The sequence below is a fragment of the Lithobates pipiens genome, unplaced genomic scaffold, assembly GCF_037356315.1.
Source record: "Lithobates pipiens isolate NorthernLeopardFrog02 unplaced genomic scaffold, aLitPip1_a1.2 Scaffold_19, whole genome shotgun sequence".
Taxonomy (NCBI): Eukaryota; Metazoa; Chordata; class Amphibia; order Anura; family Ranidae; genus Lithobates; species Lithobates pipiens.
Genome location: NW_027507764.1, coordinates 105,675,451 through 105,698,370, shown reverse-complemented (window position 1 = coordinate 105,698,370; position 22,920 = coordinate 105,675,451). Strand labels below are relative to the sequence as shown.

Genomic DNA, 22,920 nt, shown 5'->3' with positions numbered 1-22,920 from the left:
TTTAATAAATGTTTGCTTTTGGGTTTAATACTGCTTTAGTTTGTCCTGCCAGTGCACTTGGGAGTAAAGTCACTGTAGATCTGAAGGGGACATGCAAGGAAAGTAAAAAAACAGCTTGCACATGATTGGATGATAAAATCAGCAGAGCTTCCAGTCATTTCACATCTACCGCTTAGATTTAGAGCGACTGCACTTCCAAGTGCACTTGCAGTGCAAAGGGGATTTGCCTTTCATAACTAACCCCCATAGTTTTATTTTATAATTATGGAATATTGAAAAATGTTAACCGTTTTAGGTTTGGGTTGTTGCAGACAAGTGACATGGTATGCTCGGGTCTCTTTTATATGTCAAGGCTACTGTACCAGTAAAGGCCAAGGCTTTCAAATATCCAAATAATGGAGTCAGATTATTGGTTATCCTTTTGCCCATCTCATTACAGTCAATGAACTTCAATTATTTAAATTCTTTGCCTGTATATGTCCTTTACGGTTACTTGTTACTTTTCTTGTTAACTCTGACAATTGCTGTTTTGTTTAGACTATGCAGTCTGAATCTTCTAATGAAAAGAGACATAAAGAAAGAAGACCTCAAAGAGAAGATCGAGATGAGCATGCAGACCGCAGACACAAGTCTGAACGGAAAGAAAGAGACAGACACAGCGAGAGTGACAGGCAAACAGAAAGAATAGAGAGACGTGGCTATCCTGACAAAGAAAGAGTAGAGAGACCTGGCAAACCTAATGGTGAGAGAAGAGAGACAGACAAATATCCTGAGAGTGACACACTTGCTGATAAAGAGAGGGATAGAGTTCGAGAGCATCGCAGGGAAAAGGAAAAACCAAGGGACACAGAAAGACCTCGTGTATCTGAAAGACACAGAACTGGGGAGAAAGAAAGGATTAAAGAGAAAACTTACAGAGGGGAAAATTCTGCTAAAGACCATGGGACATCTGAGCTGACCAAGGAGGAGAGGATGGTGAGAGAGAGTCTGGGTAAGCAAATGTGCTTTATACACTAAGCCTGACTATACACACTACATTCTGATTTAATTAGATCTGCTAACGATTTAACAAAAGAAGCTGCCTGATTAGTTGCAAACTGAATACATTTTTTATTTTTTTTTTTTTTTTTTAGGTAGACCCCCATGTTTACATAGTTTAATGCTAGAAAAGCTTATACTGAGAATGTAGATCCAGTAGAAAATAAATTGCCATATAGTTGCCTCCCCTCCTGCACAGCAAGTATTTACTGCTTGTTTAGCCTAAGGCAGGTGTGTCCAAACATTTTAGTACAAGAGCCACATCATGTATGACAAATATTCATAAGCCAAAAAAATCAGTTTTAAAAATTAATGATCCCACTTACATCAGAATTCCCATCAGAGTGCTCCCTTACATCAGGGTCCCCAAGAGAGCCCCCCTTACATTAGGCTCCCCATCAGTGTCCCCCATTTTAAGATAGGTCAACAACATTATGGGCCTTTATGAATGTAAAGTTTACAATACGACTGTAGGAGCAGAATGGTCCCTGCAGTCAACAGGAATGATGACCATGCAGCAGGGGGGAACTTGTGGTGGAGACTGAGGGGGATGGAGGAGGCAAAGATCAGAGGTAGCCTTTGCTGACCTGGATTCTCAATCTGTGCACATTGACCCTGGCTGAGGGCCGTATAAAATCTTGTAGTGTGGCAGATGTGTCCTGGGGCCATCGTTTGGAGATCCTGGTCTAGGGAGGTAAAGAATAAAAAATAAATGCCTCGCTGCTTGCTTCCGGAGGCTCTCTACCCTCCGTGCATCTACCAGTATGCAGTAAGGGATGGATAGTGTATTTCTGCAGAAATTATAAACAAAGTCCTGCGGCAAAAGCATTGAGAGGCTGACAGGAGCTGCAGTTATGTGCCGCTGTTTGCATGTATACACACACACACACAGCAGTTATTTGCTTTAAAGGGCAGATGATTGGCCTTGGCTACAATCTTTCTGCATCCAGGGGCGAACATCATCCATTGTAGAGTCCCACAGGAGTCTACTGTTCAGCCCTAATCACAGCTGTGAATGGACTTCAAAAACAGCTAACCCTTATGCCGCGTACATGTGATCGGAAATTCGGCCACCAAAAGACCGATGAGAGCTTTTGGTCAGAAAATGCGACCGTGTGTATGCTCCATCGGACTTTTTGCTGGACAAATTCCCGCCAGCAAAAGATTGAGAGCAATTTTTTTCAGTCGTAAAAATTTTCGATCGGAAATTCTGATCGTCTGTAGCAATTCCGACGCGCAAAATTCCTACGCATGCTCGGAAGCATTGAACTTAATTTTCTCAGCTCATCATAGTGTTGTTGTACGTCACCGCATTCTTGCAAACTTTTGTGTGACCGTGTGTATGCAAGCCACGCTTGAGTGGAGTTCTGTCAGAAAAACCTTCCAAGATTTTTTTCACGGGAAAATACGCTCGTGTGTACGCGGCATTACAGGGTAAGGAAGGAGAGGTGCAGAAAACAGAATGAATGAAGAAGAAGCAGCCTGAACCTCCTCCTTTCGGGTCCTCCCTGGCCCTCCTGTCTCCTTCTCTAAGTCCAGTGTCCCCATGGGTAGCCGCTGTGTGTGTGTGTGTGTGTGTGTGTGTGTGTGTGTGTGTGTGTGTGTGTGCTCCTGCCGAGCCCCGCTGTCAGCTCCATTGTCTGTGTGAGTCTCCAGGCCCCCCCCCCCGTCCCGTCCCTGCCATTGATTAACATTGGTTCCCAGTGCCCCAGCAAAGCCAGTGAGACCAGGAAGTGAGGAGAGAGAAGAATTGCAGATGTTTAACAGCGCTGAATCAACTGAAGGGATCATGTAAGTAAAAAAGGGGGGGAGGGGGGTATACTGATGCCTAAACTTTTTTTTTTACCTTAATGCAAGGAATTCATTAAGTTAAAAAATGTTTAGGCTTTAGAACTACTTTAAGTCTCCCTCAAAATCTCATGAGATTAGCAGTTAAAAGCAGCAGTGCTTTACATATAGCTATGAGTTTATAGGCATAGGAGGGCCTAGGTCTCCTCATGTACCAGGGAGTGCACTGCTATTTTCCAGACAAAAGATACATTTTTCAGGTTACTTGTTGGACACAATTAACATTTTTAGATGTTCCTATAGGATAGCAAAATCCTCGCTTTTTATGTTTAGGTCCACCTTAAGTTTGGACTGATTCACGTGACTCAAGCTCAAGTAGTACAGTCCTTAAACAAAAGCTTTTATCACTCCAGATATGCTGATCTCATCAACTAATTAAAGTGCAAGCACCCAGGGGTGATACATACTACAGGTGCCTTCTAGTGAAGAGCCCTGCGTCCCAAGAAGTTTCACTTGTGTGAATACCAGTTTTAGCTGCCAACTCTTACTATACCTTCCTTTTGATCTGTGACACTTTCAGCCAGGAATGGGAAGCAGAAAATGGTGGAGTCTAAAGATGTGGGCAAACAGGAAGACATGGTTATATGTTCTTCCTTTACAGGCTGAGCTTTGTTTACATGTGACCCTATGGTGACAGTATGCAAAAATTCATCCATAGCCATTCAAAGAGAATTGGGTGCAAAAGAAGCAGTGGCACTGCAGAATACAGGTAGTCCGAACTAGAGTAGTAGTTGAGGTCATTTTTACTTTACTCATACTTTACAGCATTCAAAAAGATCAGGAGCAAGCCTGATGTTTTAGGGAAAGAAAGGCCCCCTGTATGAAGTCCAGGTCCCAAAACGTTGGTCTTACTGCTGTTTTTTTGTATGCTTTGAAGTAAGCATTACTTCACAGTAAGTACAAGACAAGTGTGTCTTGCCTAAAGTCAAGCATGGTGGTGGGAGTGTCATGGTCTGGGGCATCATGAGTGCTGCCGACACTGGGGAGCTACATTTCATTGTAGGAACCATGAATGCCAACATGTACTGTGACATACCAAAGCAAAGCATGATCACCCTCACTTTGGAGACTGGGCCGCAGGGCAGCATTCCAACATAATGACAGCAAACCTACCTCCAAGATGACCACTGCCTTGTTAAAGAAGCTGGGGGTAAAGGTGATGGACTGGCCAAGCATGTATCCAGGTCTAAATCCTATTGAGCATCTGTGGGGCATCTTCAAATGGAAGGTGGAGTGCAAGGTCTCTAACATCCATCAGCTTCGTGATGTCGTCATTGAGGAGTGGAAAAGGACTCCAGTGCCAACCTGTGAAGCTCTGGTGAACTCCGTACCCAAGAGGGTTAAGTCAGTGCTGGAAAATAGTTGTGTACACACAAAATATTGACACTTTGAGTACACCCCTAAGTAAAAATGTCAAAATTGGACCCACTTTTGTTGCCAGCGTTTTAGACATTAATGGCTGTGCGAGTTATTTTGAGGGGGCAAACTGACACTGTTATACAAGCTGTACACTCACTAATTTACATTGTAGCAAAGTTTCATTTCTTCGGTGTTGTCACATGAAAAGATATAATAAAATATTTACAAGAATGTGAGGGGTGTACTCACTTTTGCGAGATATTGTAACCTCTGTCAGTTTCTTTTCACCATCTGTGTCCCATTTTGGAGATTTTCCTTTACTTCCTGCCCCATTGCCAAACAGGAAGCGAGAGGAAGTCCCTGCAAATTAAGCAAATTCCTTGGGAATCCCCAAGGCATTAGAAGTAGTGTCCCCTTTGGAAGGTTTGCCCTCTGTTATTTTTCTAGGTACAACCCAAAATTTGAGATTTTTTTTTTTTCCTTACTTTCAATGATAATGGTAAACAGGACAAATTTGAGAGGGTGAATCTTCCTAATGGGAGCACAGACAGCAGTAAAAAAAAAAAAAAATGACTGGGCTCTAATCTATCTCTACTCTACTTTAAGTAGAACTAAAAAAAAAAAAAAAAAAAAAAAACTTTGTCTTTTAGTTCTACTTTAAGCACCTACTACTGCCATTCCACAAATAGAAACCTACAGTAGTTGTATGCTGACCAATTATAGGAATTCATTTTAGATCGTAAATGATTTATTAGCAGGTTGGGTCTAAAACTGTGAAATATATCCAGTGCTTTGCCTCTGTATAGATGTTTTTGGATGATTAGGGCATGTTCTTTTTCTATAATATAACAGTTAAACTGGGTATACACGCATAGCTTCTTGTATTTTTTCGGAAAAAAACAAACTGATTCCCCCCCCCATCCACCAAAACGAGGTGGACCGAAGAAGGAATCCTTCCCGATGTCCCGTTGTATTCTGACAGTGGAAAAGCCGGGATACACTGATCCGTGCTGCACAGACTGTTTTCCAGCAGTCTCCTTCGACAGAAGTCAATCTATTGATGATGGGCTTCTGTCGAACAGGGAGGGCCACACACACAGATCAAAATTCAACCAGTCTCTGCTGAACTTAAAAACCTTGGCAGGCTATATGTATATGGGAATTAGCAGTCCACCCTTGCCTCATTTACTTGACCCATTCCCATTCCGGTAGGGGAGAAATGGTCAAAAAATAAATAAGTACACAGCATGTTAAATCGAAATGTATATTTCTAGAAAAAAGCAAACGCAGAAGTGAAGATCGGGAAAGGCGACATCAAGAAAAACGAGAAAAAGAAAAGAGAAAGCAGGAGGTAAACTAATTAATGATATTGATTCCTGTTAAAATGTTTATTAAAGAAAGGCATATATCGCATTCTTCTAGCACGCAACATTGCAGCTGCTGAAGATGTGTCTGGTTCCTGCTGTCAGTTAGTGCTGCCCAGTGGTATAGGTGAGAAAGTCTACCTTAGCTCCACTGTGTTATAAGAGCCTGCCCACAGCAATCCAGGGTGGATTATTGTAAACCTCAATGTATGTGCATGCCTAAAGTAAAAAGATCTGATGTGTTTCGGGGAAGAAATTCCTTAGTTAGAGACAAACAAAAAAACTGTCAGCTAATAAACCCAATGCGAGCACAGCAGGCGGGGTTGAATGGGAGCCATCCTACCAGTGATCGCCGAGGTGGAAGAGAGAGCCGGTCACATCATTAGAGCGGGAAACATCGCAGTAACAGCTTTAATTTGAATTGCTGAGTGTTCTCTGCACTCGCTGTCACAGCCCCGTCTCCTGGCCTGGGTACTTTGATACACAAAACGTGGAAGTGTGACGTATATCAAAGTACCCGGACCAGGAGCCAGGGCTGTATGTGATGGCGAGCATAGAGAACACTCTGTAATTCAAATGAAAGCTGTTACAGCAATGTTCCCCTCTCTCTGATGATCTGGCCAGTAATCCTGTTCCTCTCCTCTCTTCTCCTGCACAGGTGATGCGGCATTGATGGGCACGGGCAGGCTGCATTTTTTGGCCACAGTTGAGGCTGCACAGAAAGTTGTAACACATTTTTATAACTTAATTCTGTAACCCTTGAGGCCTGGCTAGTAGCTCAGGACTTGACATGTTGCACCCTGTATTTATAATATGAAATGTCTGTTTTTTAGAATGAAGAATACAAAGATCAAGATATCAGACGCCAGAAGCAGCAAGAAGATTTATTTGGTGGAGATCATGAGAAGGAAAGGAGGAGTGGAGATCGAAAACACAGCAAGGATCCTGAGAGTGATAAAAGGCATCATACCAGGCGTGAAAAGGAGGTACGAGGTAACACAGAGGTGAGGTTTGCTGAAGACTCTGTGCAAAATGTGGACAGACGGAAAGAGAAGCATTCCAAGGAGAGGCATTCACAGAAGGAAGACCGAGAAAGAAGACACAGAGAAAAGAGCGAGCAAAAAGAACGTGAAAAGAAGAATACAGATAATGAGGTACAAAAGTGGCAGCATATCTATTACATTATGAATTCCAGGTATGGATTTTGTTGACTAGTTAAATTGGCCCGGCTTGGACCAATGTAAGTATGCATATGCCATACCTGTGGGGTCACTGTGGCGGCGCCACAAGCTTTTGTCTAAAGAGAAAAAAAAAAAGTAAAATATCCAGCTTTTTAGTAACAGTGTGAAATTATATAAATAAGCTTAATTTTAAAACATCCTTATTTAAAAATGTAGTAAATGCTTCCATAATAAAGAAAAATAAGTCGAATTATAAAAGTTTTGCATTGGAAGCTGCAGAGAATTGCAACCATGATAAGTGCAGACTGCCTTCTTTTGCTGCAAGTGGCACGATGTTAAAGGATAAGTTCACCTTTTGTAACATGTTATATTCATATTCAGGGTTCAACATGTTACAGATGCACCAACCTCCGCACCCCCCCAATTCCCCCCCCCCCTTTTGACAGCAAGTGGGGGATCTTCACACAGACAGTCTGCTGGACCGTGCCAATATACCCACAATCTGCTGATCATGGGTGTAATGCTTTTACAGGCTCCTAACAAAAAAATTATAAATGCATTTTTTTGTTTTACCTATCAAAAAAATATGCATTTTATTATTTCCATTGTAAAGGTAAACTTATCCTTTAAAGAAGAAATCTGGCCACTATGGGTAGCAGAACATCGTTCCTCTTTGCAGTGTCCTCAGTCTAAGTAGTGTGTCCTTCTTTTTTATTTTTTTATCTCTAGGAAAACCGAGTACGTCACAAACCCTCCATTAAATCCAATCCAAAGCAAGGAAGTGATAATGAGAAGGTAATTGCGACAGCATGGACGTGACACTCTCTCTGGTGTAAAGGTGACTTTAGCCTGCATTGCAAACTCTCAAAGTCACTTATCCAAAATGTACGGACATGTTGGGGGGTTTCCCTCCTAGAACTCTGAGGCCATTGATGTAAAGTTTAAAGTGGTTGTAAAAACAGTTTTTTTTTTTTTTTATCATAAACGCCACCCCACATACATTTACTGTGGCAGGGCAGCCCGGGTGCACAAAATCGCCTACCTGTACATGATTTTGTGCACGCAGTTTAGGGGGCACGCAGGCGCGCCACTCCCACTGTGATTGGGCACAGCGGGAGCCAATTGGCAGGATAGCCACTGACCCGCCGATCATTCACAGGAGAGACGGATCAGTGGTGTGCCCATGTAAACAAAGCACACCGCTGATCTATAAGGGAGGAAAAGTGAAAGATCATGTTTGAGCTAAGCTGAATCACGAGCTCCTTTTTTTTTTTTTTCTCTCTCCCTCCAGTGGATCCACTTCCACCCTCCCCACAGTTAGAAACGCCTCCCAGGGAACACATTTAACCCCTTGATCACCCCCTAGTGTTAACCCCTTCCCTGCCAGTGCCATTTATACAGTGATCAGTGCATTTTTATAGTCACTTAGGGTCAGATTTGAACAACGCAGTGTCGCCGTTCCTCTTAAAATCGCAGATCACCGCCATTACTAGTAAATACAAATAAAAGTCTCTAAATCTATCCCGTAGTTTGTAGACACTAACTTTTGCGCAAAACAGTCAATATACACTATTTCGTATTTTTTTTTTTTTTTATAAAAAATATGTAGCAGAATACATATTGGCCTAAATTGGTGAAGAAATTTTTGCTTCTTTTAAATTTTTTTTTTTTTTTTTTTTGGAAATGTAGTATTATAGCAGAAAGTAAAAGATATGTACCGTATTTTTCCATGTATAAGACGCCCCCCACTTTTGCAACCCAGAATTAAGAAATCCATATTTTAAACAGGTAAAACAGAACACAGTTTTATTTAGTAATTAACGTTTACATACCAGTATATTACGCATCATATCACTTTATTCAATCTCTGTTGCATCAATGTTCTCTTCTTCATCACTAGTCCCAGACAGAATTTCTTCAACTTCTTTTGCATCACTGCTGTCTTCTGGGTCGCTGTCTAAATATGTGAGATCATCCTCAGTTCCGTCCATTTCATTGCTGATTCCACATTTCTTGAAGGACTTCACAATCACCTCTTGTTTGACGCCATGCCATGAGTTTAGGACCCAATTGCAGACCTCGGTAATGGTTGGTTTTTTCACTCTTCCTGCCGGGGTCAAGTTATCACCTGCTTTTTGCATCCAACTGTTCCATTCTTCTCATCAGGACTTTAAATGGCTTGTTGATTGAAACATCTAGTGGCTGTGCAAATCTGATGCAACCCTTTTAGTCTTTTCTGTTAAATGTGCTCGGAATTGATCAAAGACAAGCAGAGCTGGCTTCTTTAAGAGCCCTCCAGGTCTTCTGGACCAAACCTTTGCAAACCAAATGGCCATAACGTCTTCATTCATCCATCCCTTCTCTTGAACTTGCACAATAATGCCAGGTGGTATGGTCTCTTTAGGATAGGTTTTCCTCTTGAAAATAAGCATAGGAGGCAGTTTAGTACCATCTGCACAGCATGAAAGCACAGCAGTATAGTGTGTCTTTTCATGGCCACTTGTTTTTATTGGCACTGTTTTGATTCCTTTCACATCAACAGTTCTGTTGGAAGGCACATCAAAATTGAGAAGGACCTCATCCATGTTTGCAATCTGACTTGGTTCAAAATCATATTTTTTCCGAAGTTGTATGACATAGGAGTGAACCTGTTTGGATTTTTATCCTCATAAACTGGTAGCATTTTTTGAGCTAACTTTGTTCATGTCCTCATGGCCAGCCCTTCTCTCCTCATGAAATTGAAACACCATTTTGCCTTTCCTGTAAAATAAACAATGTTCATTTCGCCTGCAAACATTCTTGCCTGACATTGAATAAGTTTGGTTGACACACATAAGCCACTCTGGCGCTGCTCCAAAATCTAAGTTTTAAGCCTCTGCTCCAAATTTGGCCATTTTGCTGGTTTTCCCCTTAAGGCCTTCTTCTTTTTTGGCATCTTAAAGCGGGGTTCCACCCTAAAGTGGAACCTCCGCTGAACGGAACCCTCCCCCCCTCCGGTGTCACAATTGGCACCTTTCAGGGGGGGAGGGGGGTGAAGATACCTGTCAAAGACAGGTATTTACACCCACTTCCGGGCATAGACTCCCGTGGGAGTCTACGCCATATCCTGTCCTGCCGCGCTGTCTGCTGGGACACACACGGGTCTCAGAGACAGCGCGGAGAATTCCTATTGCGCTGCGCGACTCGCGCATGTGCAGTAGGGAACTGGGAAGTGAAGCCGATTCGCTTCACTTCCTGATTCCCTCACCTAGAATGGTGACGGCAGCAGCCGAGAGCCGAGCGATCGATCGGCCTCGGCTGCCGGCATCGCTGGAACCCGGGACAGGTGAGTGTCCATTTATTAAAAGTCAACAGCTGTAGTATTTATAGCTGCTGGCTTTTAATATTTTTTTTGGGTGGAATCCCTCTTTAAGGAGTTGCTCTTCCTGTTTTCTCCCCTGTCTGATCATACTCTCAGTGGGGGGGAGGTCCAAACTGTCTCTCTGCAGCTCTATTCCCATGCTCTTTTGCATAGCTAACTACACTGAGTTTTAATTTTGCAGAATAAGACAGTCTCTTACTTTTATTATTCTGTGACATCTTGGGCTCAAAACGCTCCGCTCTCTGCATCTGCGCAGTCTCCACGTCGAACGGGATCGCATCTGCGCACTCTCCACCTCCGCCTCTACCTCCAGCTGACGTCACTAACATACGGCTCGTGATTTGAGGAAGCCGTTCACAAGCTATGACCATCTACGCACCCGCGCGGCTCTCTCCCAGGCTGACTGACCATGTATAAGACGCTGCTCGAATTTCAGTCTAACAATTTAAGGATAAAGTAGCGTCTTATACACGGAAAAGTACGGTATATATATTTTTTCAAATATGTCGGTATTTTTTTGTTTATAGAGAAAAAAATAAAAACCACAGAGGTGCTCTCATACCCCCCCAAAAGAAAGCTCTATTTGTGGGGGGAAAAAAGGACATCCATTTTATTTTGGGTACAGCGTTGCATGACCACGCAGTTGTCAGTTAAAGCGATGAAGTGTCGTATGTCAAGAAATGGGTAAAACCTTCCAAGGCTCAAGTGGTTAAAGTGGATTTAAACCTGAATCCTTTTATTTTATTTTTTAATGAAGACTTCTACCTGGTACAGTAGAGGATTTCAAGTCATCTATGCCCAGTCTTGCCACGAAGAGTTAATCCAGCTCTAAACAACCCTCCTATCTATTATTATTATTATTATTAATATTATTATTATTATTATATATATTATTTTTTTTTGTGAGATAAAAAAATTACACACAGATAAGTTTGTGTCCCCACATCCCCCACTGCTGTGACTGACATCTGATTTTATTATCTCATGAATGGCATGAGAGAGAGTGTTAGGGTCCAAGCTTCACATCCCCCCTCCTTTCTTCTCCAGCTCTCCCAGGATTGGCTGCTCCACACCTCGGTATGATTGGGCATGCTAAAGTCATGTGGTGCCTTTCCTGAGTTTTGACTGGATGTTACTCAAAACTAAAGAATAGAGTGTAGAGGTGGGTGGGGAGCCTTGTGACATAACGACTCTGCCCATCGAGCTATGGCAAAGAGACCCACCCACCGATTCCAGAGTTTTGCAGGACTCCTACTGTTGAAAGGGGAGGGGGGACATTTACAAGGTAGGGATACATGCAGGAGGCTTGCATGTATAGATTCACATTAATACTGTGCCATTAGTTTATACTGGGTGAGTGGTGGGTTTACTTTCACTTTAATGCATTAAGATAAATACCTTCTGTGTGTAGCAGCCCCCTAATACTTACCTAAGCCCATCTCTATCCAGTGATGTGGCACGAATGCCTCGGACTCTCCCTCCTGATTGGCTGAGACACAGCAGTGACACCATTGGCTGCTGTCAATCAAAGTTGGTAAGCCAATAAGGAGAGAGAGAGGGTGTGGAAGTGAGCCACGGCTCCATGTCTGAATGGACACACAGAGCAGTGGCCCAGCTTGTGCCCACATAGCAAGCTTCGTGCTGTGGGGGGCACTCGGCAGGAGGGATGGGTCAGAAGTGCTGGAGAGGTACCCGAGTAGAAGAGGCTCTGGGTTACTCTGTGCAAATCCACTGCACAGGGAAAAAAAAATCAAGACTTTATTATCACTTTAAAACAGGGCTCGACAGAACCCGGGCGCCAGGTCGCATTTGCGACTAGAATTAGCGACCTGGCACCTGGGGCAGCACAGCTGGCGGTATCCTGTCTCCGTGAACCCCCCTGGCATGATTGCGTCGGGCTGTTCCGCCGGCGGCTGGTAATTGAGGCCACGGCTTTGAGGCCTTCTGCGGTCCTACGATTCCTTCTGGAATCTGGCGCCCTCTTGTGGTTGCCGTTGGTATGACATCCAGCAATGCTAATGGAGCTTCCCCTACCTCTTTTCTTTGCCTGCCTATCTCATTCCCTTTATTTAGAACCCCTAAACATTTATATATATTTTTTATTCTAACACCCTAGAGAATAAAATGGTTTTCGTTGCAATACTGTCTGTCACACCGTATTTGCGCAGCGGACTTACAAGCGCACTTTTTTGGGGAAAAATAATTTATTTAATAAAAAAATAAGACAACAGTAAAGTTGGCTCAATTTTTTTTATATTGTGAAAGATAATGTTACGCCGAGTAAATTGATACCCAACATGTCACGCTTCAAAATTGCGCCCGCTCATGGAATGGCGACAAACTTTTACCCTTTAAAATCTCCATAGGCGACGTTTAAAAAATTCTACAGGTTGCACGTTTTGAGTTAGAGGAGGTCTAGGGCTATAATTATTGCTCTCGCTCTACCGATCACAGCGATACCTCACATGTGTGGTTTGAACACCGCTTTCATATGCGGGCGGGACAGGGCGCGTTTAAAAAAAAAAACATTTTCTTTCTTATTTTAACTTTTATTTTGATTTTTTTTCACTGTTCTTTTAAAAAAAATTGTCACTTTTATTCATATTACAAGGAATGTAAAAATCCCTTGTAATAGAGTAAAAAAGCATTGCAGGTCCCCTTAAATATGTGATCTGGGGTCAGAGAGACCTCAGATCTCATATTTACACTAAAATGCAATTTAAAAAAAAAATTGTCATTTGAAAAAAATAAATAAAATGTCCCTTAAAGAGCTATGGGCAATGACTTGGAGACAGGTGGCGGGGGGGGGGGGGGGGCGCGCTCACGCTATCTTCCCCTCACTCGTCTCCATGTCAGGCCAGGGACAGGTCCAGATCGCCGTTACGGACCTGGCTCCTAACTTTTTTTAGCTGGCTCCTAGATTCCAAGCAAATTTGTCAAGCCCTGCTTTAAAATATCCATTAAAAGTAAATGTCAGCCTGAACAAAGGACTGGCTGCCAAAATATTGTTCATGTGCGCACTTTGTTGAAAGTGGGAGCATCTGTCCTTTGGAAATAATTGCTTGACAAATTCTGTAGTGTATTATGTGAGCTGAGACCTGCTCCTTAAGCACTGTTCATCCAGTGCAGTTTTCTTTGATTGCTGTTCAAAATGAATTTTAAAACCGGTCTTGACAATTTCTCTTACACTTTGCATGGTGCTCACTCTCTGTATTTTTAGATTCCATTATAGTGCACAGCAGCGGAAACATTTATGCAGAGAACAGATGAAAGCTTTTTTTCCTAGGCTTGGAAAACATTTTTAATACCCACATACTGTAAAATTTTACGCTTAAAGGAAATCAAAGCTGTGTGCCGTGCAAGCATTTTAAACAGCCTCTCCAGGCTACAAGTAAATGCAGTTGACTGCTACTAATACTATCCAGGAAGGATTGTCTTATATAATGAAGTTAATAAGTCCCCTCAGTTAAATTTGTGTTTGGTCCGTGCAACCAGATTCATTGAGCAGTCCATAGATTATGCAGTTTTCTCTCCTTCCGCCCCAGGTGAAAGGAAAGAATCACTCAATTCTCCCATCAACACAACCGTTGTTGATGAGAGAATCTCTCCTGCAGCAATATTGTGTTCTGCCAGCAGGGGGGCTGCCTTGACCAGCAGAGCACAGTGATTACTGCTAGCGACTATACTGAAGTGGATCGATGGATCGACTTTGGTACATCCAGCCTGCCCATTGATGGATTGAATCTCAGCTGGTCCCTGCTGAACCGGGTGAGATTTGATCCATCTGTGGGTGGATGGAGTTGCTCGCAGGGCTTTGGGGTCGACCTATTACTTTTTACTTCCAATGCCTGTGGGAAAGCCTCCAGTAGGCCCAGACAGAGGATAGTGACTGAAACCGTTAATACATAGGGGTTGATTTACTAAAGCTGGAGAGTGCAAAATCGGCTTCCAGGTTTTTTGTCAAAGCTTAATTGAACAAACTAAAGTTTGATGCTGATTGGCTACCATGCACAGCTGCAACAGATTTTACAGTCTCCAGTTTTAGTAAATCCATCCCATAGGCTTATATTTAAAGTGACCCTCTCCTGCTGTAGAAATTGCTAGTTTTCAGTTCTAATCCAATAAGCTCCTTGTGGAGCTTATTGGATTCAAGGCATAGGATATACATGAGGCCTTTCCAAGTCAATATTAGATCCTGTACCCCTTTTGAGTACTAAGCCTCACCCCTGTCAGTCAGCTATCAAGAGCTTAAGTGCTGACTAAAACAGCGCTGGCAGAATGTAATAACATAAACAATTCAATGATATAGCGACTTAATATCATATAAATCAGTATACTTGTGCTATACAAATAAATATGCAAGCACAAATATATATTTTATAATATGAGCAAATCTATACAACTCATTAAAGGTACTTGGTGCTCATATGATTGAATAAAGTGCAACGGTGCTCCAAACTTGAAAATGTGTGAGGTGCCAACACTCCCACTTTGGTGACCCATTACAGCCTAGGGGTCAAATTGGCTGTGAGCTATTGATCTGGGGTATGTAGGATGATTGCTCAAAGGCTTCTCATGAGGGATTGCTTTATGACTGAAAGGATACGCCACACTCCATAGATGGCGAAACAAAGGGAGAGCTCATAGTGAAATACCGCTAGGATAAAATATAAAAGCACAAACTAAGTGCCACTTACTGGATCACAGGCATAAGTAAGAACATCTGAGTACGCCGCTGAATGGCGTGCCATTCAACAGTGAACTCGGATGTTCTTACTGATGCTTGTTTTGCCTTTGAGCTATCATCCTACATACCCCAGATCTATAGATCACAACCAATTTGACCCTTAGCCCCTGTACACACGGTAGGAGATTTCGACAACCAAATCCGTCGGATCTTGTCCGAAACTGTTGCATACACACGGTCGGACTAAGTTGTCGAAAAATCCGATCATTCGGAACGTGATGACGTAATTTCGTTACGATGGGACTATGTTCAGGCTAGTAGCCAATAGCTTTGATGTAGGAATTTGATCTGAGCATACGTGGCACTTGGTCCGATTAAAATTCTCTACACATGATCGGAGTATGTCCGATCGAACCAGTTGGTCGGAAAATATTTCCAACAAGTTGGAAAATTGGGTCCGACGGATATTCCGACGGAATCAGTCCGATGCATACCACACACAGTCGGATTATCCGACAACACGGTCCGATAGGACACATTCCGACGGATTCTCCGACCGTGTGTACAAGGGCTTAGACTGTAAAGCTGAGGGTCCTATGTTTCCAGTGAGTGGGGTCACCGAAGGGGGAGTGTTGGCACCTCACACATTTTTCAAGTTTGGAGCACCGTTGCACTTTATTCTATCATCATATGAGCACCAAGCACTTTAATGATTTGTATAGTTTTGCTTCTATTATAATATATATTTTTGCTTGCATATTGATTTGTCTAGCACAAGTATACTGATTTATATGGTATTAGTCACTATATTATTGAATTGGTTATATTATTACATTCTGCCAGCGCTGTTTTCTTTTTCTTTCACTGATTAAGGTTATAGCACTTTTGCGCAGCTTCTGCAGTTTTGCCACTATTATTGGAGCACCTTAGCGCAAGTTTTATTCAGTTTTATTATTGCTGACTAAGGCTCGCATTTGATAATTGAATGACAGGGACATGACTTCCATTATGGGCTAACTTTTTCAATTATAAGCACTTTGATCATAAGATTTCCAATTTGAAAAATGCACTTTATTCACTGGGAAATCTTGGTGAGAGGTATGACCATCTATGGGCAGGCATGTCAGACCTAAATGAAACAGATAGTTATAATGGGTAGAACTGCCATGTGATTTAAAAAAGACACACTTTTATTTACCGTACATAAAAAAATTACAACTACAATATTTTCTGCAGATGCCAGAAAACATAAACTTTAATCTGCAAAGTTATGTAAGAAAACATAGGCTTTATGAGCTAAAGAACAGTTGGGGCTTATTCAGTAAAAAAAAAATCTTAGTGCATCTAAAGCCACAACTTTTCTTTTTTTTGCATTTTCTTTTAAATTTGGATAGCATAGGGTAGGGTTGGAACGCTTGTCATTTTTTTTTTTTTTTTTTTTTACTGCTGCATGTGTCCCCGTTGGGGAGATTCAACATATCTATTTCCTTCTGAGTAAATTTCGAACTGTTACTAGAACAAGAACTGAGGGAAAACTTCCGTCGCATCGTTGTGCCTATAGGACAGGAAGTTAAAGGGAAGATGTTCAGTGAGAAAAGGATAGCGAATAATATATTTAAAAATAAAGTTTTAACTTTAGATGCTTTTAAACCCCCCAAGGGCTGCGAGAGTATCCTATGTTGCCCAAAACAATACAGCTTACTTAACACAACTCTCTTGAGAAGAGGAGATTAAGGGGGGGATATGATCATCATGTGTAAATGTCTAAATGATCCATATAGTAAACTAGAGGACAAGAGGCACTCTTTACTATTTACATCTGGAGAGATTTAGCCTTCTCTTGTGGAAAGGCTTCTTCAGTTAAGCCCCATACACACTATTGTTTTTTTCTGCTGAGTTTTTCCTTCAGGTTTACCAAAACCATGTAGTGCAAGGCCCTGCTTGATTGCATGCAAATTGAAACTCCTAAGGTTTGATCTCATATTATATGGTTTTGGTAAATCTGAAGGAAAAACTCAACAGAAAAAGTGTGTATGGGGCTTTAAGTACTGTGATAATGTGGAATAGACTCCATTAAGAAATAGTTCTGGCCAGCTCAGTAGAGTGCTTTAAAGAGCTGGATGCATTCCTAATTCACAAAATGGAGTAAATTGGATCATGCTTCTTTTGTTGTTTTTTTTTTTTTTTTTTTCTTTGCCTTCCTCTGGATCAACTGTGGTTATAGGGCTGTGTATATGGAGATTTTCTGTTTTTTCATTGTTTGTCGCGCACTAGATGGACTTGTGTATTTTTTCCCAACATGACTGAATGTAACATGATTATTGTTAAGCGGGCACAGTATTGGCACACTAGCAGTTAATTTACTTCCAGTTTGATGGAGAACACATAGGAGTATGTTTTGTCTTTTTATTGCTGTCTGCAAGTGTTTTCTTTTTTTCTTTTCAAGGACATTGAAGAGATTATACAGCGCTCAGATGCACCATATGATGATTCCACTAATTATGAAGAGGATTTTGAAGTAAGTAAATGTAAATGATCAGAATATGCTGTCCACTTATTGGTATATGCTCTGAACAATGCATCTAAAAAAAAAAAATTGGTCTGTCACTGTTTATCTTTATTATTTGTAGAATTATGATGATGATTTTGAAGAGCCCAGTGAAGAGAGTACACCATTGGAAGAGCAGCCACCAGTTCAGAGAAACAGAGAGTTGGAGGAGATTCAAAAGGCCATGCTCCTGGAGAATGAAAATATAACTCCAGTCCCAGCTGTACACCAACAGAAAGTACATGACCATCATGATCAGGACCTAGAACCTAGAGGTATCTTTTCCAAGCTTTTTATGCTATTTGGAACTACTCCCTGCTTCTGACCGATAGTTTCAGGAGATTTGGAGTTAGATTTGGTGATATTTTAACTTTGCCGCTGGAGTCTCATAGATAGCAGAAAACAAAGCTTTACCTCTACCAAGATGTCTGCTTCCACACAGACATGCTGCAGAACAATACATTGTAAGTCAGTGATTGGGAAAAGATCAGCTGAAAGAACCTACAGGCAATACTGGTAATGTGTCCACTGCCCTCTGCCTGCCTTTTTTGTCCAAACTTCCTAAACTCAGTTGCCCCATAAAGTACTTGAGGGGTTATGTTGGGGAACCAAAGTTCCCATACTTTGCATAGAGTTTGCTTGGCATATCCATTAGAGGCCAAGGTTCCTCACTAGAACTGCTGCTTTGTATCTGCTGAATCCTGGGTTCAGTCCTTGAAGCATCATTTTCTTAATTGCCTCCCAGCTCAGCTAAACCTCCAGTTTTTAGGTAGTGTCTTTAGGTGATGGATGTGCCTGTGATCTCTTCCCTGAAAATTATTTTCAGTGGACATTTAGTGATTTCTATAGCCTAATCTGCACACCCCTACTGGCCAAGAGAATGGTTTCATCTAGTTTGGCAAGCTTACAGGCCCTCCTTGCATGTGTGGTCTGGGTACCATCCTCCTTGGCCTCAGGGCCATAGATTACCAATCAGCACTGGATCCTGTGGGCAGCGATCTCAGCGGTACCCAATAGGCAGTGATTTTGCTGGCAGAGTGCTATACAGTGATCCCTTGAGTAGATTGTGCTCATTTGTGCATGCGTAGGCACAATTTTCGGATTAAAAAAAAAGCATATAGGGGATAAATTAATAAACACATGTGGGGTGTTTGCCAATTAACTGAACGTGCATACAAAAAAACTCAGATACTTCCTAACAGAGGGTAAAGCCCTCCCAGGAAGTATCCGTGTTTAATGATTGGCAAAACAGGGCTTGAATAATAGGCTAAAGGCATTTCTTTAATTGTATCAAAAAAAATAAAAGGAGCTAAAATGTAGTCAGAAATTACTAATTTAGAAACACATTATATCAGACTCAGTACCATCACCATATACAATGTATAATGAAAACAAAAAGCAGAAACAAAAAACAAACAGAAATGGTCACCTTTAAATGTCAGGATGTAATAATCTATGTGAAGTTTGCACATCAGAGTGGAAATCCCACATATAGGCTAACAGCCAGGTCAATAATGCTGAATGCAAAGATCACATAAGCCCCAGGGCTCTAAGCCTGCTCCCCGTAGAAAAAAGCTGTGTAAATGGAAGGATGATATTCCCCGATTGAAGATGTAGCACCACCGGCATATAAAGCAGCCTATTCCACCTCTTACACCACTGGCAATGGTAAGAATGTTTAAATAGATTGTGAATGTATTCACTTATTGTTGCTTACATTTCTCGGCGAAGAATGTGGTGTTTAATCACTAAAATTGGTTTCAGATGGCATCCACCCACAGATCCTAAAAGAATTGAGCTCTATCAATGACAGGAATAGTTCCACTGAATTGGCGTAGGGCCAATGTGGTGCCTATATTTAAAAAGGGAACAAAGTCTTTACCAAGTAACTATAGACCTGTTAGTTTAACTTCTATGGTTGGGAAGATACTGGAGAGTTTAATAAAAGACCACATAGACTAGTTCTTGCTGGAAAAAAATATTTTAAGCAACAGACAGCATGTATTCATGAAGGTTGTCAAACAAATCTGATTTCTTTTTATAAGGGGGTAAGTAAAACTTTGGACAGAGGGTTGGCTGTGGACGTGGTATACTTTGATTTTGCAAAAGCATTTGATATAGTTCCCCACACACGGCTAATGTGTATGGTAAAGTCTACAGGCTTGGAAATATCAGTTTGTAAATGGATAGGAAACTGGCTAAAAGACAGAATTCAGAGAGTAGCGTTAATGACTCTTACTCTGAATGGTCCAAGGTTCTGTGCTGGGACCCTTACTTTTTAATACCTTTTTTATATAGGGTCTGGGTTCAAAAGTACAATTTCACTCTTTGCCGATGACACCAAACTATGCAGTGGAATAACGTCCTTACAGGATGTCTCCAATTTACAATTGGACGACTGGCATATGAGGTTTAATGTTGATAAATGTAAACTTATGCACTTGGGAGCTGAGAATATGCATGCATCATACATACTAGAGGGGGAGTACAACTGGGGGGATCCATAGTGGAGAAGGATCTGGGGATTTGGTGGATCATAAGCTCAATAATAGCATGCAATGCCAAGCTGCGGTTTCCAAAGCGAGCAAAGTCCTTTCTTGTATTGAGAGGTATGGACTCCAGAGAGAGAGATCATTTTGCCCCTGTACAAATCGTTAGTAAGACCTCATCTGGAATATGCAGTTCAGTTTTGGGCACCAGTTCTCAAAAAGGATATCAGGAGAACTGGAGAAAGTGCAGATAAAGACAACCAAACTGATAAGAGACATGGAGGAGCTATGAGTAAAGATTAGAGGAACTGAATTTATTCTCTCTTGAGAAGAGGAGATTAAGGGGGATATGATCAACATGTATAAATAAGGGGTCCATATAATGAACTTGGTGTTGAGTTATTCACTTTACGGTCAACACAGGAGACAAAGGGGCACTCTTTATGCCTAGAGTAAAAGAGATTTAATTTTCAAATATGGAAAGGTTTTTTCACAGTAAGAGCTGTGAAAATGCTGACTCCCTCTAGAGCTTGTTCTGGCCAGATCAGTAGATTGCTTTAAGAAAGGCCTGGATTATTTCCTAAATGTACATAATATAACTGGGTACTAACATTTTATAGGTAAAGTTGATCCAGGGAAAATCAGATTGCCTCTCGGGAATCGGGAAGGAATTTTTTCCCCTGCTGTAACAAATTGGATCATGCTTTGCTGGGGTTTTTTTCACCTTCCTCTTGATCAACTATGGGTATAGGATTGAGTATATGGGATTGAATGATGATATTTTTTATTTATTTTTATGGTTGAACTAGATTACCTTGTCTTTTTTTCAACCTGACTAACTATGGTATATTACTATATGGTAAAGTCCCAGTCTTGCAGCTGACACAGTCAGTTACTGGAATAGAAAGGAATTGCCCCATCTACCTGTGCTAATACCTAACATCTATATGCGATAATCAGTCCGCTGGTGAAATGTCAACAGAGACCGTGACCATTACATGGAGAGCGAGTCAATCTTACGAATCCTGGTACCACGAGGGTGTCACTTCATGATATCTCCAGATCATCCATAGAAGGTACACTGTACACCTGCATAAACTCTTCCCTGTATGAGTAGCAATCCATATGCACATATACAAGGCATATCCACCCAATTTTGACAGACTCACTGCTTCCCACAGGTTAATCCGACTCTGCTTCACACTGCCATTTGATCGTGGCTGTGGTACTGGTTTTCCAGCTTTCCTTATCTACTGGAGCATGACCATAGGGGTATGAATGGCTAACGTCCCATGACGTGTGGGTGACGTCAACGCGTTTCGCTTACGTACAATCGTAGTCTTGTCAGGATGACGTTTACCCCACCATGCTCTCCTAAATACGTTGAGTAGGTATGGTTGGGCCGCCCCATAATTTTGTCTTAAAGTGACATTGCCATGTTTCAAGTGTCATTATTGTTAAATCATCTTCTGTTGTGACAGGTTCATGTTCTACCCACAATTGACCCCTCTTTTGTATGCATAGTAGAGATCATTATGACATAATCTAAGCAACAATAAGTGAATGCATTCACGATCATATATTGAAACATTCTTACCATTGCCAGTGGTAGAATAGGCTGCTTTATATGCCGACGGTGCTACATCTGGGAATATCTCCCCAAAACCTTCCATTTAAACAGCTTTTTTTTTTTTTCTATGGGGAGCAGGTTTAGAGCCCTGGGGCTTGATCTTTGCACTCAGCATTATTGATCTGGTTGTTAGCCTATATGCGGGATTTCACAGTGTAGACTTCACATAGTTTATTACATCCAGACGTTTACGTCCGACAGTTTGTTTTTTGATTCTTGTTTTTGTTTTTATTGTATATGGTGATGGTACACTGGATCTGTTGTACTATGTTTCTAAATAAGCAAATTCTGACTACATGTTAGCTCTTTTTATTCTTTTTTATACAATTAAAGACATGGCTTTAGACTATCATTCTACCCCTGTTTTGCCATTCATTAACCACTATTAACATTTCGTATTCCCCTGGGCAGTGGAAACACATACGAGTAGTATGCACCTCCAGTACAGCTACAGCACAGCAGAATCGGTGCCTTCAAAAGTATTATAACACCTGTTGGCAAGGGGTGACTTGCAAAAGAGATGGGGTTGGCTCCAAAATCCTTCTATCAACCTGTGTCTAGGGAGGATTTTTAAACAGCCATTTCTAGCTTGCATGATCAGCTCTCAGAATTCCTTGCTGGTTTGGACTGTTTCAGACGGTGGGTGCTCTCTTCCTTCCCTACATGGAGCACTTTCACATTTGACCAGAGTGTATGAACGTAATTTATACATTTTCATGTTTTATTTGGTTTTGTATTTTGCGCGCCACCGTTTTGCAATTTGACTTTATTGTATTTTTATGTCTCTTTTTCTAGAGTTAAATTCCAGTAGGAAGGTTCATAAAGGAGTATTTATAGATTTTGGATCTGCAAAGCAACGTCAAGTTAGCAGTCAAATAGCCAGCAAACAAAAGTAAGTGTAACTTGCAGTGCTACAGCGGGGAAGATTCCTCCATCCACCTTACTTGGGTGGATGGGGGAATCCTTTTTGTTTTTTCTTCGTTCAGCCTACTGGCTAACTGGGCAGCCCAATAGGCACTAGAGTTTGACAACACTGCCCAGTGTACTCTGTAATCTAACAGAAAAGTTCAGACACACCATCTCTTTTTCTCAGCTCTTATTGGGGTGTGTGTCGATGCTTGTAATGATGGGTGTAGTCATTACTTATCTGTGCCATCACAGTACTGGATTAGGAGGTCAGAGTATGTATTTCCACTAAGTAAAAACAATATTTTAAGGCATTTCAGGCAATAAATCAGGACTGCCAAGTAAAGGTGTGAGACTGCACCTGGGGTTTAGAGGACTTTGTTTCTTAAGATAAGATAACCTAGTTTTAATGAATTATGTTGCATTTCTGAGAGCTTATACTAGGTCATAATTAAACGGTGGCTTCTGTATGTTTACTATTCATCACCTAACACAACAGACCTCTTGAA

At 41.5% G+C, this 22,920-nt stretch overlaps 1 protein-coding gene across 3 annotated transcripts in view; it reads left to right on the top strand.

Moving 5' to 3' along the window:
- The window catches only part of DYNC2I1 (dynein 2 intermediate chain 1), a 117,306-nt gene that overhangs the window by 16,543 nt on the left and 77,843 nt on the right, over window positions 1-22,920 (top strand). For 2 of the 3 annotated variants that reach the window (XM_077491135.1, XM_077491137.1), the window contains exons 3-9: window positions 538-991; window positions 5,520-5,596; window positions 6,443-6,763; window positions 7,520-7,585; window positions 17,285-17,356; window positions 17,469-17,661; window positions 22,301-22,397. In XM_077491135.1, coding sequence (XP_077347261.1) covers window positions 538-991; window positions 5,520-5,596; window positions 6,443-6,763; window positions 7,520-7,585; window positions 17,285-17,356; window positions 17,469-17,661; window positions 22,301-22,397 — 1,280 coding nt within the window. The remainder of the gene's footprint in view (window positions 1-537; window positions 992-5,519; window positions 5,597-6,442; window positions 6,764-7,519; window positions 7,586-17,284; window positions 17,357-17,468; window positions 17,662-22,300; window positions 22,398-22,920) is intronic. The other variant, XM_077491136.1, reaches the window with a different exon arrangement.